Below are 15,351 nucleotides of genomic sequence, written 5' to 3' on the forward strand. Positions count from 1 at the left end.
CCAGATGTTCCGGTGGAGGACGTCAGTGCTGTGGAGGACTGCAGGTCTGTTTCTGTGTTCATCATGTTTTCTACATTTACTTTAATCATGCGCTCGTATATTAGTGTTCATCACTAGCTCAGGTGAATTTAGGCCTTTCTTTGTTAAAATCCCCAGTTCTGCTGTTTTAAAGGCTCCTAATGTTGTTTCGGCATCAGGTTCACACACACCCAAGGTCAAACACACACTAATGTCCTCATAATCTCCAGCTCTTCCTCTCAGTGTCTGAAACGCTTCAGTCTCTCTAAGCCCCGCCTCTCTAAGCCCTGCCTCTCTAAGCCCTGCCTCTCTAAGCCCCGCCTCTCTAAGCCCCGCCTCTCTAAGCCCCGCCTCTCTGAGGGTTCTACGCTAGGGTTTTCTACATGTAAACATGTAGGAGCACACAAAGACATGTAGGAGTGCAGTGAAAAATTTTCAAGTAACAGAGTTTAACAAACTATTAAATATGTACACTACGTGTGTGTGTGTGTGTGTGTGTGTGTGTGTGGTTCTCTTCTGTGTGTTAAACTGGTGTGAAAGCGCCGATGCGGAAGAACAAACCACACTTTACAATCACTACATAAAACAGAAGAAGTGTTGCTCTCAGGAGGAGGACACCCGCATCTCTCCACAACATGGAGGACAAACTAGTGTAAATGAGTGTATTAGTGTTTACTAGTGTTATCTACTGTAGAGTTAGTCTGAACTCTTATTGTATTTCATCGACTAGAACTAAAACAATTCAGATGACTAAAATATAACCGGTTTAGTTCAATTGTAATGCATTCATTTAGAATTTCTCCATAAAACTAAAGCCATAATTATACTCCTGGAGAAAACTAACCAGTTAATATGAAGGATTTTAAAGTTTGAACATGCAATATAGATACAGATTTAACTACTGTGACTTAAAAATATCTTACAATTACATTAAACCTCTTTTCCTAAAGGAGATTAGTCTTATTCATGCATTCTTTAAAACTACTTGCTTACATCATTCATGATTCTTTCAAGCTGCAGTCATATTGTATGAATTAAATATAACGAATCCATATTAACGAGCAGAGGATGTTCTTCCCTTTTGTTGCTCGATGACACAGACGCATTCGGTTTATTACCCACGGTCACTTTAAGACGTCGGATCACGTCCAATGACATGCGGACACGATACACTCACTGTTTAAGACATAACCACCATAGCTAACATGAATACTCTCTAATACGGACACTTCGACATAATGCTGTGTGTGTTTATCCGTGTAGACACGAAAGAGCGCTCAGTTCTGTGTGTGTGTGTGTGTGTGCACGGTTTGGGTGGGGTGTGTGCGCACAGAAACCCGAATACAGCTCTTTTTTTTGCGTCGTCACTCTTGTTCAGATCTAGATGTCTGCTCTACTCATTCTCACAGACGTTTACATTTTTTAACGTTCTATGAGATGCAGCGCATGTCGACCCGTGTGCCGCTAGATCAGCGCGTTACCGTATAGATGTGCACATCCGCCACAAACACAGGATATCCGTTCCGACTGCATCGCTTCCCAAAAACATTTTTGTCTAGTTTTTATTCCTTGACAAAAGTGTCGGCAGATTTTCATCATAGTTTTTGTCATTCAAAACGATTTTTATTTAGTTATCGTCTCGTTTTCGATCACGGTAGGTTGTAGTTGCTCGCAAATCATTTTTCCCGTTCGCACGTATCGATTTTTAGGGGTATATGCCCCGGCTCTGCTGTGATTGGTCAGAAAGCAAATGCTCATTATCATATCTGAATCACAGTGATACGAACAGTAACGATGGCGTGGGTTTCACCGTCTCAATCTCAGAGAACAGCGTCTCCTCGACACGAACAACACGAGCCGAACTCTTCCAGTCTCAGAGACACTACAGTGTTTGAGGGCGGGGCTAAGAGACGCTGCTCAGCCAATCAACACCACTGGCTGGCATTATGCTAATTAGTCACAAACCTACGCAGGATCAGCAGGAAGTGGGACTGAATAATAATTCTGCTCATCATGTGTGTGGTTCTCTGCTGTATTTGAATGTGGAACCGGTTTTGTTTTGTCTTCGACTTCATGAAGCGTTACTGAGTTTAGGGTCGAGGAGAGAGACGCGAGTGACTCAATGTTTTGTGTTCAGGACGTTGATGCCGCCGCCGGCTGCTCCAATCAGGAAGAGGTTACGAGAAGAGACCTGCAGCAAAGCCCTCACACACACAGGTGTGTGACCACTCTCTCACACACACACACACACACACACAGCTAGCACTAGCACACAGGGATTAATCTTGACCCTAACATGAGGATATCTGTGACCTCTGATCTCCCTGCAGCCGCAGAGCAGCAGATGAAGAAGCTGAAGACTCACGAAGACTCGGGCAGCTGCTCCGGCCTGGTCCCGTACGGAGGAGACTCGTCGGACGAGGAAGAGGAGCGCGTGCGCGGCGGGAGTAAGAGTGCGGTCTGAACACACAACTGCAGCGGCACAGACTTTATTTGCTCATGTTTTACAGCACTGATGTGTATCTGTTCCTATGGAATAATAAAGCAGTAAGCGGCACACAGACGCGGCGTCTCCTTTATTCAGCTCCTCGGTGGAGCCGGCAGGCCGGTGTGGAGCCGCAGCGCTCCGGGCTTATCCAGCGCGAAGCAGGGCTGGACGCGGTGCAGGAACCGGCAGCTGAAGCTGTGCAGGTGTTGCCGTAGCGCCGCGTTGTAGAACGACAGCACTCCGCCGCTGTAATCCAGGAACACGCCGATCCGCAGCGGCTGCACCGTGATCCGCACGTCCGGCGTCCAGCCGTTGTGCAGGAACTCGTATTTATGCCTGCGGAGGAAGAGTGTGTTCATCAGGTTCATTACTTCACATCATAAAAAGAGCCCAATTCAACCTCCAGACCTCAAAACGCCTCATGACAAAAGTTCTCTTAAAGGGATAGTTCACCCAATAATGATAATTAGCCCATGATTTACTCGCCCTCTAGCCATGTGTGTGACATTCTTCTTTCATACGAATACAATCAGAGTCATATTAAAAATGTCCTGCTCTTCCCAGCTCTATAACGGCAGTGAATGGCTGTTTCTGTTTTGAGTGCATCTGTCCATCATAAAGTGCATCTTAAAAGTGTGCACAGTATTCACCAAGCTGACCAGCCAATCACAGTTCTACATGCTGAATAGATGTCATGTGACGCACCTGGATGGCGTGACAATGTGTCTCATGCACCAGGACGTCTTGTTGCCGCCCAGGTAAGAGTTCCTCTGAGTGTCTTCATACGCCACGCCGACGCGAAACTCAGTGTCTTCGTCCACCTCGATCTCCCAGTAATACTGACCTCTGAAGGGCACCAGGTCTCCCAGAACCGCCACACACCTGCAACACACACGTCACGATGAGCTGCACTGGCCACATCTCACACACACACGTCATGAGCGTGAGCGACCTGGCGAAGGTGCTGTCGCTGAAGGTCATGTGACTGAGAGGAAGATCTTCATCCAGGTAGAACATGGTGAGGCCGTCAGCCGACAGAGACAGACTGGGATGAGCTGTGTCTTCCAGCAGGTGGAAACACGTGCCTACACACACACACACATCACAGCTCAGTTGATCACACACACACTTCAGTGGAGATGTCCACAGGTTCGCTCTGGTGACACACACACACACCTGCGGTGGAGATGTCCACAGGTTCGCTCCGGTCACTCGGGCCGCCGGTGTTCACGGCTCTGACGCTGATGATGTAGTGTTTCCAGGGCTGGAGCTGAACCAGACACTCACAGGACGGGATCGCCACCACCGACCTGCCCGAGAAACAGCTGCCTTAGTGCAACATCAACCCAACCCTGACCCAACCCTGCCCGAGAAACAGCTGCCTTAGTGCAACATCAACCCAACCCTGACCCAACCCTGCCCGAGAAACAGCTGCCTTAGTGCAACATCACCCCAACCCTAACCCAACCCTGACCGAGAAACACCTGCCTTAGTGCAACATCAACCCTGACCCAACCCTAACCCAACCCTGCCCGAGAAACACCTGCCTTAGTGTAACATCAACCCAACCCTGACCGAGAAACAGCTGCCTTAGTGCAACATCGACCCAACCCTGACCCAACCCTGCCCGAGAAACAGCTGCCTTAGTGCAACATCAACCCAACCCTGACCCAACCCTGACCGAGAAACAGCTGCCTTAGTGCAACATCAACCCTGACCCAACCCTAACCCAACCCTGTCTGAGAAACAGCTGCCTTAGTGCAACATCAACCCAACCCTGACCGAGAAACAGCTGCCTTAGTGCAACATCAACCCTGACCCAACCCTAACCCAACCCTGCCCGAGAAACACCTGCCTTAGTGCAACATCAACCCAACCCTGACCCAACCCTGTTCGAGAAACACCTGCCTTAGTGCAACATCAACCCAACCCTGACCCAACCCTGCCCGAGAAACAGCTGCCTTAGTGCAACATCAACCCAACCCTGACCCAACCCTGCCCGAGAAACAGCTGCCTTAGTGCAACATCAACCCCAACCCTGACCCAACCCTGCCCGAGAAACAGCTGCCTTAGTGCAACATCAACCCTGACCCAACCCTGACCGAGAAACAGCTGCCTTAGTGCAACATCGACCCAACCCTGACCCAACCCTGCCCGAGAAACAGCTGCCTTAGTGCAACATCAACCCAACCCTGACCCAACCCTGACCGAGAAACAGCTGCCTTAGTGCAACATCAACCCTGACCCAACCCTAACCCAACCCTGTCTGAGAAACAGCTGCCTTAGTGCAACATCAACCCAACCCTGACCGAGAAACAGCTGCCTTAGTGCAACATCAACCCTGACCCAACCCTAACCCAACCCTGCCCGAGAAACACCTGCCTTAGTGCAACATCAACCCAACCCTGACCCAACCCTGTTCGAGAAACACCTGCCTTAGTGCAACATCAACCCAACCCTGACCCAACCCTGCCCGAGAAACAGCTGCCTTAGTGCAACATCAACCCAACCCTGACCCAACCCTGACCGAGAAACAGCTGCCTTAGTGTAACATCAACCTTGACCCAACCCTGCCCGAGAAACAGCTGCCTTAGTGCAACATCAACCCAACCCTGACCGAGAAACAGCTGCCTTAGTGCAACATCAACCCCAACCCTGACCCAACCCTGCCCGAGAAACAGCTGCCTTAGTGCAACATCAACCCAACCCTGACCCAACCCTGACCGAGAAACAGCTGCCTTAGTGTAACATCAACCTTGATCCAACCCTGCCCGAGAAACAGCTGCCTTAGTGCAACATCAACCCAACCCTGACCGAGAAACAGCTGCCTTAGTGTAACATCAACCCTGACCCAACCCTGCCCGAGAAACAGCTGCCTTAGTGCAACATCAACCCTGACCCAACCCTGCCCGAGAAACAGCTGCCTTAGTGCAACATCAACCCAACCCTGACCCAACCCTGGCCGAGAAACAGCTGCCTTAGTGCAACATCAACCCCAACCCTGACCGAGAAACAGCTGCCTTAGTGCAACATCAACCCAACCCTGACCCAACCCTGGCCGAGAAACAGCTGCCTTAGTGCAACATCAACCCAACCCTGACCCAACCCTGCCCGAGAAACAGCTGCCTTAGTGCAACATCAACCCAACCCTGACCCAACCCTGCCCGAGAAACAGCTGCCTTAGTGCAACATCAACCCTGACCCAACCCTAACCCAACCCTGCCCGAGAAACACCTGCCTTAGTGCAACATCAACCCAACCCTGACCCAACCCTAACCCAACCCCGCCCGAGAAATAGCTGCCTTAGTGCAACATCAACCCAATTCTAACCCAACCCTAACCCAACCCTGCCCGAGAAACACCTGCCTTAGTGTAACATCAACCCAACCCTAACCCAACCCTGCCCGAGAAACACCTGCCTTAGTGTAACATCAACCCAACCCTGACCCAACCCTGACCGAGAAACAGCTGCCTTAGTGCAACATCAACCCAACCCTGACCCAACCCTGACCGAGAAACAGCTGCCTTAGTGCAACATCAACCCAACCCTGACCCAACCCTGCCCGAGAAACAGCTGCCTTAGTGCAACATCAACCCCAACCCTGACCCAACCCTGCCCGAGAAACAGCTGCCTTAGTGCAACATCAACCCAACCCTGACCCAACCCTGCCCGAGAAACAGCTGCCTTAGTGCAACATCAACATCAACCCTGACCCAACCCTGCCCGAGAAACAGCTGCCTTAGTGCAACATCAACCCAACCCTGACCCAACCCTGACCGAGAAACAGCTGCCTTAGTGCAACATCAACCCCAACCCTGACCGAGAAACAGCTGCCTTAGTGCAACATCAACCCAACCCTGACCCAACCCTGGCCGAGAAACAGCTGCCTTAGTGCAACATCAACCCAACCCTGACCCAACCCTGCCCGAGAAACAGCTGCCTTAGTGCAACATCAACCCAACCCTGACCCAACCCTGCCCGAGAAACAGCTGCCTTAGTGCAACATCAACCCTGACCCAACCCTAACCCAACCCTGCCCGAGAAACACCTGCCTTAGTGCAACATCAACCCAACCCTGACCCAACCCTAACCCAACCCCGCCCGAGAAATAGCTGCCTTAGTGCAACATCAACCCAATTCTAACCCAACCCTAACCCAACCCTGCCCGAGAAACACCTGCCTTAGTGTAACATCAACCCAACCCTAACCCAACCCTGCCCGAGAAACACCTGCCTTAGTGTAACATCAACCCAACCCTGACCCAACCCTGACCGAGAAACAGCTGCCTTAGTGCAACATCAACCCAACCCTGACCCAACCCTGACCGAGAAACAGCTGCCTTAGTGCAACATCAACCCTGACCCAACCCTAACCCAACCCTGTCTGAGAAACAGCTGCCTTAGTGCAACATCAACCCTGACCCAACCCTGCCCGAGAAACAGCTGCCTTAGTGCAACATCAACCCTGACCCAACCCTGCCCGAGAAACACCTGCCTTAGTGCAACATCAACCCAACCCTGCCCGAGAAACACCTGCCTTAGTGCAACATCAACCCAACCCTGACCCAACCCTGCCCGAGAAACAGCTGCCTTAGTGCAACATCAACCCAACCCTGACCCAACCCTGCCCGAGAAACAGCTGCCTTAGTGCAACATCACCCCAACCCTGACCCAACCCTGCCCGAGAAACAGCTGCCTTAGTGCAACATCAACCCCAACCCTGACCCAACCCTGCCCGAGAAACACCTGCCTTAGTGCAACATCAACCCCAACCCTGACCCAACCCTGCCCGAGAAACACCTGCCTTAGTGCAACATCAACCCTGACCCAACCCTGCCCGAGAAACAGCTGCCTTAGTGCAACATCAACCCTGACCCAACCCTGCCCGAGAAACAGCTGCCTTAGTGCAACATCAACCCTGACCCAACCCTGCCCGAGAAACAGCTGCCTTAGTGCAACATCAACCCCAACCCTGCCCGAGAAACACCTGCCTTAGTGCAACATCAACCCTGACCCTGACCCAACCCTGCCCGAGAAACAGCTGCCTTAGTGCAACATCAACCCAACCCTGACCCAACCCTGCCCGAGAAACAGCTGCCTTAGTGCAACATCACCCCAACCCTGACCCAACCCTGCCCGAGAAACAGCTGCCTTAGTGCAACATCAACCCCAACCCTGACCCAACCCTGCCCGAGAAACACCTGCCTTAGTGCAACATCAACCCCAACCCTGACCCAACCCTGCCCGAGAAACACCTGCCTTAGTGCAACATCAACCCCAACCCTGACCCAACCCTGCCCGAGAAACACCTGCCTTAGTGCAACATCAACCCTGACCCAACCCTGCCCGAGAAACAGCTGCCTTAGTGCAACATCAACCCTGACCCAACCCTGCCCGAGAAACAGCTGCCTTAGTGCAACATCAACCCTGACCCAACCCTGCCCGAGAAACAGCTGCCTTAGTGCAACATCAACCCCAACCCTGCCCGAGAAACAGCTGCCTTAGTGCAACATCAACCCTGACCCAACCCTGCCCGAGAAACAGCTGCCTTAGTGCAACATCAACCCTGACCCAACCCTGCCCGAGAAACACCTGCCTTAGTGCAACATCAACCCTGACCCAACCCTGCCCGAGAAACACCTGCCTTAGTGCAACATCAACCCTGACCCAACCCTGCCCGAGAAACAGCTGCCTTAGTGCAACATCAACCCTGACCCAACCCTGCCCGAGAAACAGCTGCCTTAGTGCAACATCAACCCAACCCTGACCCAACCCTGACCGAGAAACAGCTGCCTTAGTGTAACATCAACCTTGACCCAACCCTGCCCGAGAAACAGCTGCCTTAGTGCAACATCAACCCAACCCTGACCCAACCCTGACCGAGAAACAGCTGCCTTAGTGTAACATCAACCCTGACCCAACCCTGCCCGAGAAACAGCTGCCTTAGTGCAACATCAACCCCAACCCTGACCCAACCCTGACCGAGAAACAGCTGCCTTAGTGCAACATCAACCCAACCCTGACCCAACCCTGCCCGAGAAACAGCTGCCTTAGTGCAACATCAACCCAACCCTAACCCAACCCTGACCGAGAAACAGCTGCCTTAGTGCAACATCAACCCAACCCTGACCCAACCCTGCCCGAGAAACAGCTGCCTTAGTGCAACATCAACCCAACCCTGACCCAACCCTGCCCGAGAAACAGCTGCCTTAGTGCAACATCAACCCTGACCCAACCCTGCCCGAGAAACACCTGCCTTAGTGCAACATCAACCCAACCCTGACCCAACCCTAACCCAACCCCGCCCGAGAAACAGCTGCCTTAGTGCAACATCAACCCAATTCTAACCCAACCCTGCCCGAGAAACACCTGCCTTAGTGTAACATCAACCCAACCCTAACCCAACCCTGCCCGAGAAACACCTGCCTTAGTGCAACATCAACCCTGACCCAACCCTAACCCAACCCTGCCCGAGAAACACCTGCCTTAGTGCAACATCAACCCAACCCTAACCCAACCCTGCCCGAGAAACACCTGCCTTAGTGTAACATCAACCCAACCCTGACCCAACCCGACCCAACCCTGCCCGAGAAACACCTGCCTTAGTGTAACATCAACCCAACCCTAACCCAACCCTGCCCGAGAAACACCTGCCTTAGTGCAACATCAACCCTGACCCAACCCTAACCCAACCCTGCCCGAGAAACACCTGCCTTAGTGCAACATCAACCCAACCCTAACCCAACCCTGCCCGAGAAACACCTGCCTTAGTGTAACATCAACCCAACCCTGACCCAACCCTTTTGGAGAAACACCTGCCTTAGTGTAACATCAACCCAACCCTGACCCAACCCGACCCAACCCTGACCCAACCCTGCTGGAGAAACACCTGCCTCAGTGTAACATCAACCCAACCCTGACCCAACCCTGCCGGAGAAACACCTGCCTTAGTGCAACATCAACCCAACCCTGACCCAACCCTTTTGGAGAAACACCTGCCTTAGTGTAACATCAACCCAACCCTGACCCAACCCGACCCAACCCTGACCTAACCCTGCTGGAGAAACACCTGCCTCAGTGTAACATCAACCCAACCCTGACCCAACCCTGCCGGAAAAACACCTGCCTTAGTGCAACATCAACCCAACCCTGACCCAACCCTGCCCGAGAAACACCTGCCTTAGTGTAACATCAACCCAACCCTGACCCAACCCGACCCAACCCTGACCCAACCCTGCTGGAGAAACACCTGCCTCAGTGTAACACCAACCCTGACCGAGAAAAGAGCGAATGACTTGATGTAGAAAAGATGTTCCAGTAATAGTCCTTTTCTTAAAGGGATACTCCACTGTTCTTTCATATTAAACTGTTATCCCCTTAAAGGGTTAGTTCACCCAAAAATGAAATTTCAGTCTGTATTTACTCACCCTCATGTTCTTCCAAACCTCTATGTGTTTATTTGTTCTGCTGAACACAAAGGAAGATATTTGGAAGAATGTTTTAATCAAACAGATCTCATTCCCCATTGACTACCATAGTATGTATTTTTTCCTATATGGTAGTTAGGGAATGAGATCTGATTGATTAAAACACTCTTCCAAATATCTTCCTTTGTGTTCAGCAGAACAAATAAACACATAGAGGTTTGGAACAACATGAGGGTGAGTAAATACTGACAGAATTTTCATTTTTGGGTGAACTAACCCTTTAACTAAGACGAGTTGATATTTACCTCTGTCATCTCAATCGCGCGAGACCCTTTGATCGCACTTAACTAGCCCAGTTCCTTCAATAGGGGCCAAGCAGAGAAGCGACCAAACTCCTCCACGTTTTCCCTATTTAAATACAGTTACACGAGTAGAGTAACTCGACCACGAATCGTGACACAAAATAAAACGTGGCACTAAGCGTGTAAAGTAGATAACTATATTGGATGACGGAATACCACAGCAAGTGCTTGGATCACTTTGACTCGCGCAGTGATAGCATCTCTGGAGAGGGAGAGTTTATTGAGCGCACACACCGAGCCGACAGAGGTGTGTATCAATAGTTAAGGGAGTAACATGGTTTAATATGAAAAAACGGCGGAGTATCCTTTTAAACATATCCGATGTGCCCAGAAGAGAGCATCCCCAGTGTTAACCCTTGGACTGGGATATCTATTTCTATACCGTACTCATACCTAAACCTACCCGTGGTACTCTGTGGTTAGATTCAGTTTAACTCCACACCCTAAACTACCCATGGTAGACAACTAGTCAAGACAAATTGGTCAACTAGTCTTTTTAACTCCTGGATTAGGCTGGATACATGTAGATTTAGATTTAGTGTGTGTGTGTGTGTGTGTGTGTCACTGACTCCGTCACAGTGTTGCTGCTGTCGGTGTCTCTCTCTCGGAGCTCCAGTGTATATGATTCCACAGGGTTTGTGTTTCCAGAGTCCCAGCGGATCAGCGCCGCGTCCAGGCTGCTCACACACTGCCGGGGCCTGATGACGGGAGGAGAGGGCACTGCACACACACACACACACACACACACACAGTCACTCGCGGTCAGAGCAGCAGGACATTTACACACACACACACACACACGTACCCGTCATGTACACGGCTCTCTCGCTGGCCGGGCTGATGCCGGTGGTGTTGGTGGCCGTGACCCACAGCTCGTACTGGGCGTTCGGGAGCAGATCAGACACTGTGCAGTGAGTCTCCTTCACCTTCAGCTGACACACTGTCACACACACACACACACACACTTATGCATTTGGTAGACACTTTTATCCCAAGTGACTTGCATTGCAACTCAGGGAACACATTTTAACATTCTAATCAGTTCTTGCTCTCTCTGGGAATCGAACCCAGTTGCAGGCGCCAACACTCAACAGATTGAGCTACAGGAAAGCACACACTAATGCACTACACCACCAGTGTTTCAGCAGTCGACTGTCCACTGCTCAAATCACAAACAAATACCAACCCTGACCCCTGACCCCTGACCTCAGTCTAGTATTGGCAGCACATCCTGATGGACTGAGATTCACTGTCTCAGATCCATCGTGATCTTTCTCCACCGGTGACCAGTGAAGGGGAGTGCGGCGTGCGGTCAGGGAGTGCGGTCAGGGAGTGCGGTCAGTGAGTGCGGCGTGCGGTCAGTGAGTGCGGCGTGCGGTCAGGGAGTGCGGTCAGGGAGTGCGATGTGTGGTCAGGGAGTGCGACGTGCGGTCAGGGAGTGCGGCGTGCGGTCAGGGAGTGCGATGTGTGGTCAGGGAGTGCGACGTGCGGTCAGGGAGTGTGACGTGTGTTTACCGTCCTGCGGCGGCTCCATGGGGCAGTCGTCTGAGATCAGGCGCCAGTACAGCTTGTAGAACTCCACGGTGTCGTCGGAGAACAGACTCCAGCACACGTGCAGCGACGTGTCCGTGGCCGAGTTACAGATCTGGGGGTTCATGACCGGAGCCGATGGAGCTGGACACACACACACACACACACACGCAGGCTTATGTCCTACAGTATCCTGTGGATCAAAAATACATTCATTTGTGTTCTGAAGATGAACGAAGATCTTATGTGTTTGGACCGACGAGTAATTAATGACTGAGTTTTCTTGTTTGACTGAACTATCCCGTTAGTGTATGTTTTTAAGCACAACTTGGACATTTTATTTGCATCTTCTTGTTTCCATCCAGCCTTTCTTACAGTAAAAATGAAACTCAGCAAATATAAAAGAGGAGTAATGATGTCTGACCTGGAAGCACGTTTATGGAGTCCATCATCTGTCGGACATCGGACAGATCCGTCGTCGGAACATCAAAGTCCAGAGACACTCCCAGCTTCAGATCCACTTCCTTACTGGAAAACTGCTCCACTCTGATTGGACAGAATATGACGGATAATTCCAGATTGCTTTCCTCATGTCTGTGTTAGCTGTGATCAGGTACGCCACTGTCAGTCCAGATGTAGATCTGCACTTTGAAAGCTCAAAATACGAACTGTTGACATCTAACGTAGTAATGAATGTCAAGCCTCAAATGTTCTTGGTTTGCATGTGACCAACCGTGACGCGGCAGGTTTGAATATGACCAACACGCACACACACACACACACACACGCACACACACGCACACGCAGCTGCTCGGTTATGGGACTCCATGAAGCTCTACTCACTATTCTTGAGCTCTGAAGGCCACAGAGGTTTGGAGGTCTGTTGGCTCCTCATGCGTTGACCTGCTCTGGGATTATAAATGATCGAACACTTCGTCGCTGAGTCGCTGCTGTTCCCAATCGCTTTCACTTAAAATACCACTAACAGTTGACCGTGGAATATTGAGTAGTGAGGAAACTTTCCAAATGGACTCATTGCACAGGTGGATCCGATCGCGGTCCCACACTTGAGAGGTTCTTCAGGTGTGTGTGTGAGAATATAGTGTATAGGCAAAGGTATAGGCTACTACGGTTTATTGTTAACATGTCAAAACAAATGCTGATTTTTGGTGTTATTCTTTTTCTTATTTCTGTTAAACATCAATAAAAAGAGTTTAACTGAACATGTTTTGTATTCCGCAGAAGAAGGAGAGTCACACTGGTTTGAAAGCACATGTAGTTGAGTAACTGATTATTAGACACGCCACACTCTGCATCCACTCACCTCTTTATGATTGGCATGACAGCCTGTCAATCAGAGAGAGGGCGGGTCAGAAACTATTGATTATGTGCTTCAGTAATGAACGTGATGATCAGTCCCGATCTCTGACCTGCAGGAAGGCTCGCTGGTCTCGCTGCCGGTGGACGCGCTGCGCGCTCTCGATCAGCTGTTTGGACGCGTCCAGGGTTCGCCCGCAGCGCAGAAGCTCGCCGTACAGACGCTCCAGCACGCGGTTCTTCTGCTCGTCCAGCGCCGCCGCTCGCGTCTCGTGTCTCTGCGCCAGCGTCTGCAGGACCTCGTTATAGTGCTGCTCCAGGTTCTGCTCCTGACGCCCGAAGTTCTCCTGAAAACAAGTGGCGATTTATAAAAACAAACTTGACGGAAAAAACTGAGCGACCGAGTCTGGTTTCTTCCAAGGGGTTTTTTTCTCCATTCTGTCGCTTTTGTCTTGCTTGAGGACATTTAATGTAATATCCATCAGTATTATTGATCTCCTCATCGACAGCATTATATGAGGCTGAACTGAGCTGGACGATGACATCACGGGTTACTCCAGAGCCGCTATATATATAAATGAACTAAATGAATAAGTTTCTTACAGCAGAAATGAGCATCAGTGAACTGACTTAAGCTGGACTGTGACGCTATTGTCTTCTAGACACACACTCTGCATTATTCTCCTGCTGTCACACACTCTGTGCTGTAGAAATAAAGCTGACAGCATCAAACCGCCGAATGTGTGTGTGTGTGTGCGGAACATGACGTCGAGCCACGCACCTCCACCGTGATGAAGATCTCCTCCAGGTTACTGGCGAAGTTCTCCATCTCCACGATCTTCTGGCTCAGCTTACCCCTGCTGTGGGACAGCTCCTCCTGGAAGAGTACATGGTCTCATCACACACACACACCTGCACAGGTGTGAAGTCAAGTGTGTGTGGCTGGTTCTCACCTTCATCTGCTGCGCGGCGGGGCCGAGCGCGAGGCGTGTGTGACGCGCGTGCGCCGCGGCGCCGGTGTGTGTGAGGACGCGGCAGGGAGAGCAGAATGCATCAGGTGTGTGTGAGTCCTGCACCATCACAAACTCTTCCTCATCAGCCTCGTCTTCCTCACTCAGCTCCTCCGCGATCACACACAGACTCCGCGCGTCAAACGCGTCCATCCTGAGCGAGAGAACACACACTTCATGCGCACATTCACACACTTTCAGCTTGCTTATATCAATTACAATTCAATTCAAATGAGCTTTAGCGTGATTGTGTATCACATTGCTGCCAAAGCAGTAACATATTATATAAAACAAACAAACAAAACAAACAAAACATATCTTTTTTGCGCAGCAAGGCCAGCGCTGGCTAATGTTTATATCCGTCCTATCAGTCGAACACAAGCTCATCAACACACAGCTGACCACAACACACAGCTGACCACAACACACAGCTGACCACAACACACAGCTTTCACAGATTCAGAAACAGCAGAAAACATTACCAGAACACACACACAGTCTTACACACTCAGACACATATCGTTCTCTCACACACACTCGGATACACACACTCTCTCTCTCTCTCTCTCTCTCTCTCTCTCTCTCTCTCTCTCACACACACACACACACACACACACACACACACACACACACACACACACACACACGACATTGTCAGCAATAAACAAGCAATAACAGTTGTTTTCTTGCATTTTCTGAGATCGTCAGAGTAATAAAAGCGTCGAGAAGTACCTGCTGTCTCTCGGTGTGTTTCAGCTCGGTGTGTGTGTGTGTGTGTGTGTGTGTGTGTGTGTGTGTGTGTGTGTGTGTGTTTCAGTTCAGAACAGATAAATATAGACTGACGTGTCGAATATCAGCAGGAGCTCAAACCCCTCGCGATCTGAATCTGTTCACTGAACACACACACACTCACTGCTGCGACACAATCATCAGATAATAATGGACTTTAAATTAACTATCACTGCTTCTCGACATGTAAACCTTAGATGTCATTTTATAAGCATATATTATAAAACGACAAAATAGACTAGCCTACACTGTAAAAAATTTGGAGTAGGATTTACTTGAAAAAACCTTGCTAAACGATCTCACTCAGAAAATGCTAGTAAATTTACAAAGATTTGCCAAGTAAAAACCTAAACAACATATTTATCAGTAGCTTTAATTAGAAATCTTTAAGTTAAATTTACTTGGAATGT

At 50.3% G+C, this 15,351-nt stretch overlaps 2 protein-coding genes across 2 annotated transcripts in view; one reads left to right on the forward strand and one right to left on the reverse strand.

The window, feature by feature from the left end:
* Nucleotides 1-2,575, forward strand: part of LOC120484848 (KH homology domain-containing protein 4) — a 7,772-nt gene extending 5,197 nt beyond the window's left edge. Inside the window, exons 12-14 of the mRNA XM_039680270.2 lie at nucleotides 1-44; nucleotides 2,156-2,235; nucleotides 2,349-2,575. The exon at nucleotides 1-44 is cut by the window's left edge and continues 6 nt beyond it. Coding sequence (XP_039536204.2) covers nucleotides 1-44; nucleotides 2,156-2,235; nucleotides 2,349-2,482 — 258 coding nt within the window. The 3' untranslated portion in view covers nucleotides 2,483-2,575. The remainder of the gene's footprint in view (nucleotides 45-2,155; nucleotides 2,236-2,348) is intronic.
* On the reverse strand, nucleotides 2,492-15,039 carry fsd2 (fibronectin type III and SPRY domain containing 2). The gene is made up of 13 exons (XM_039680269.2): nucleotides 14,885-15,039; nucleotides 14,096-14,306; nucleotides 13,924-14,019; nucleotides 13,256-13,489; nucleotides 13,150-13,172; nucleotides 12,250-12,371; nucleotides 11,811-11,969; nucleotides 11,101-11,235; nucleotides 10,865-11,015; nucleotides 3,683-3,816; nucleotides 3,459-3,591; nucleotides 3,212-3,388; nucleotides 2,492-2,842 (listed from the first exon to the last, which is right to left on the reverse strand). Exons 2-13 carry the CDS (start codon nucleotides 14,303-14,305, stop codon nucleotides 2,599-2,601), a joined length of 1,818 nt encoding a protein of 605 aa, XP_039536203.2. The 5' UTR covers nucleotide 14,306; nucleotides 14,885-15,039; the 3' UTR covers nucleotides 2,492-2,598.
* Between the last annotated feature and the right edge of the window lie 312 nt (nucleotides 15,040-15,351).

The sequence above is a fragment of the Pimephales promelas genome, chromosome 10, assembly GCF_988280905.1.
Source record: "Pimephales promelas chromosome 10, fPimPro1.hap1.1, whole genome shotgun sequence".
NCBI classification, from domain to species: domain Eukaryota; kingdom Metazoa; phylum Chordata; class Actinopteri; order Cypriniformes; family Leuciscidae; genus Pimephales; species Pimephales promelas.

Bases quoted from the DNA above. Each gene is read 5' to 3' on its own strand.
- fsd2 (XM_039680269.2), bottom strand. From the start codon at position 14,305: ATGGACGCGTTTGACGCGCGGAGTCTGTGTGTGATCGCGGAGGAGCTG. The intron at 3,817-10,864 runs GTCAGTGACACA...TTTCTCGGGCAG, and splicing joins AGCAGCAACACTGTGACGGA to GTCGGTGGTGGCGATCCCGT. The intron at 3,592-3,682 runs GTGTGTGTGTGT...GTGTGTGTGTAG, and splicing joins TGTGGACATCTCCACCGCAG to GCACGTGTTTCCACCTGCTG.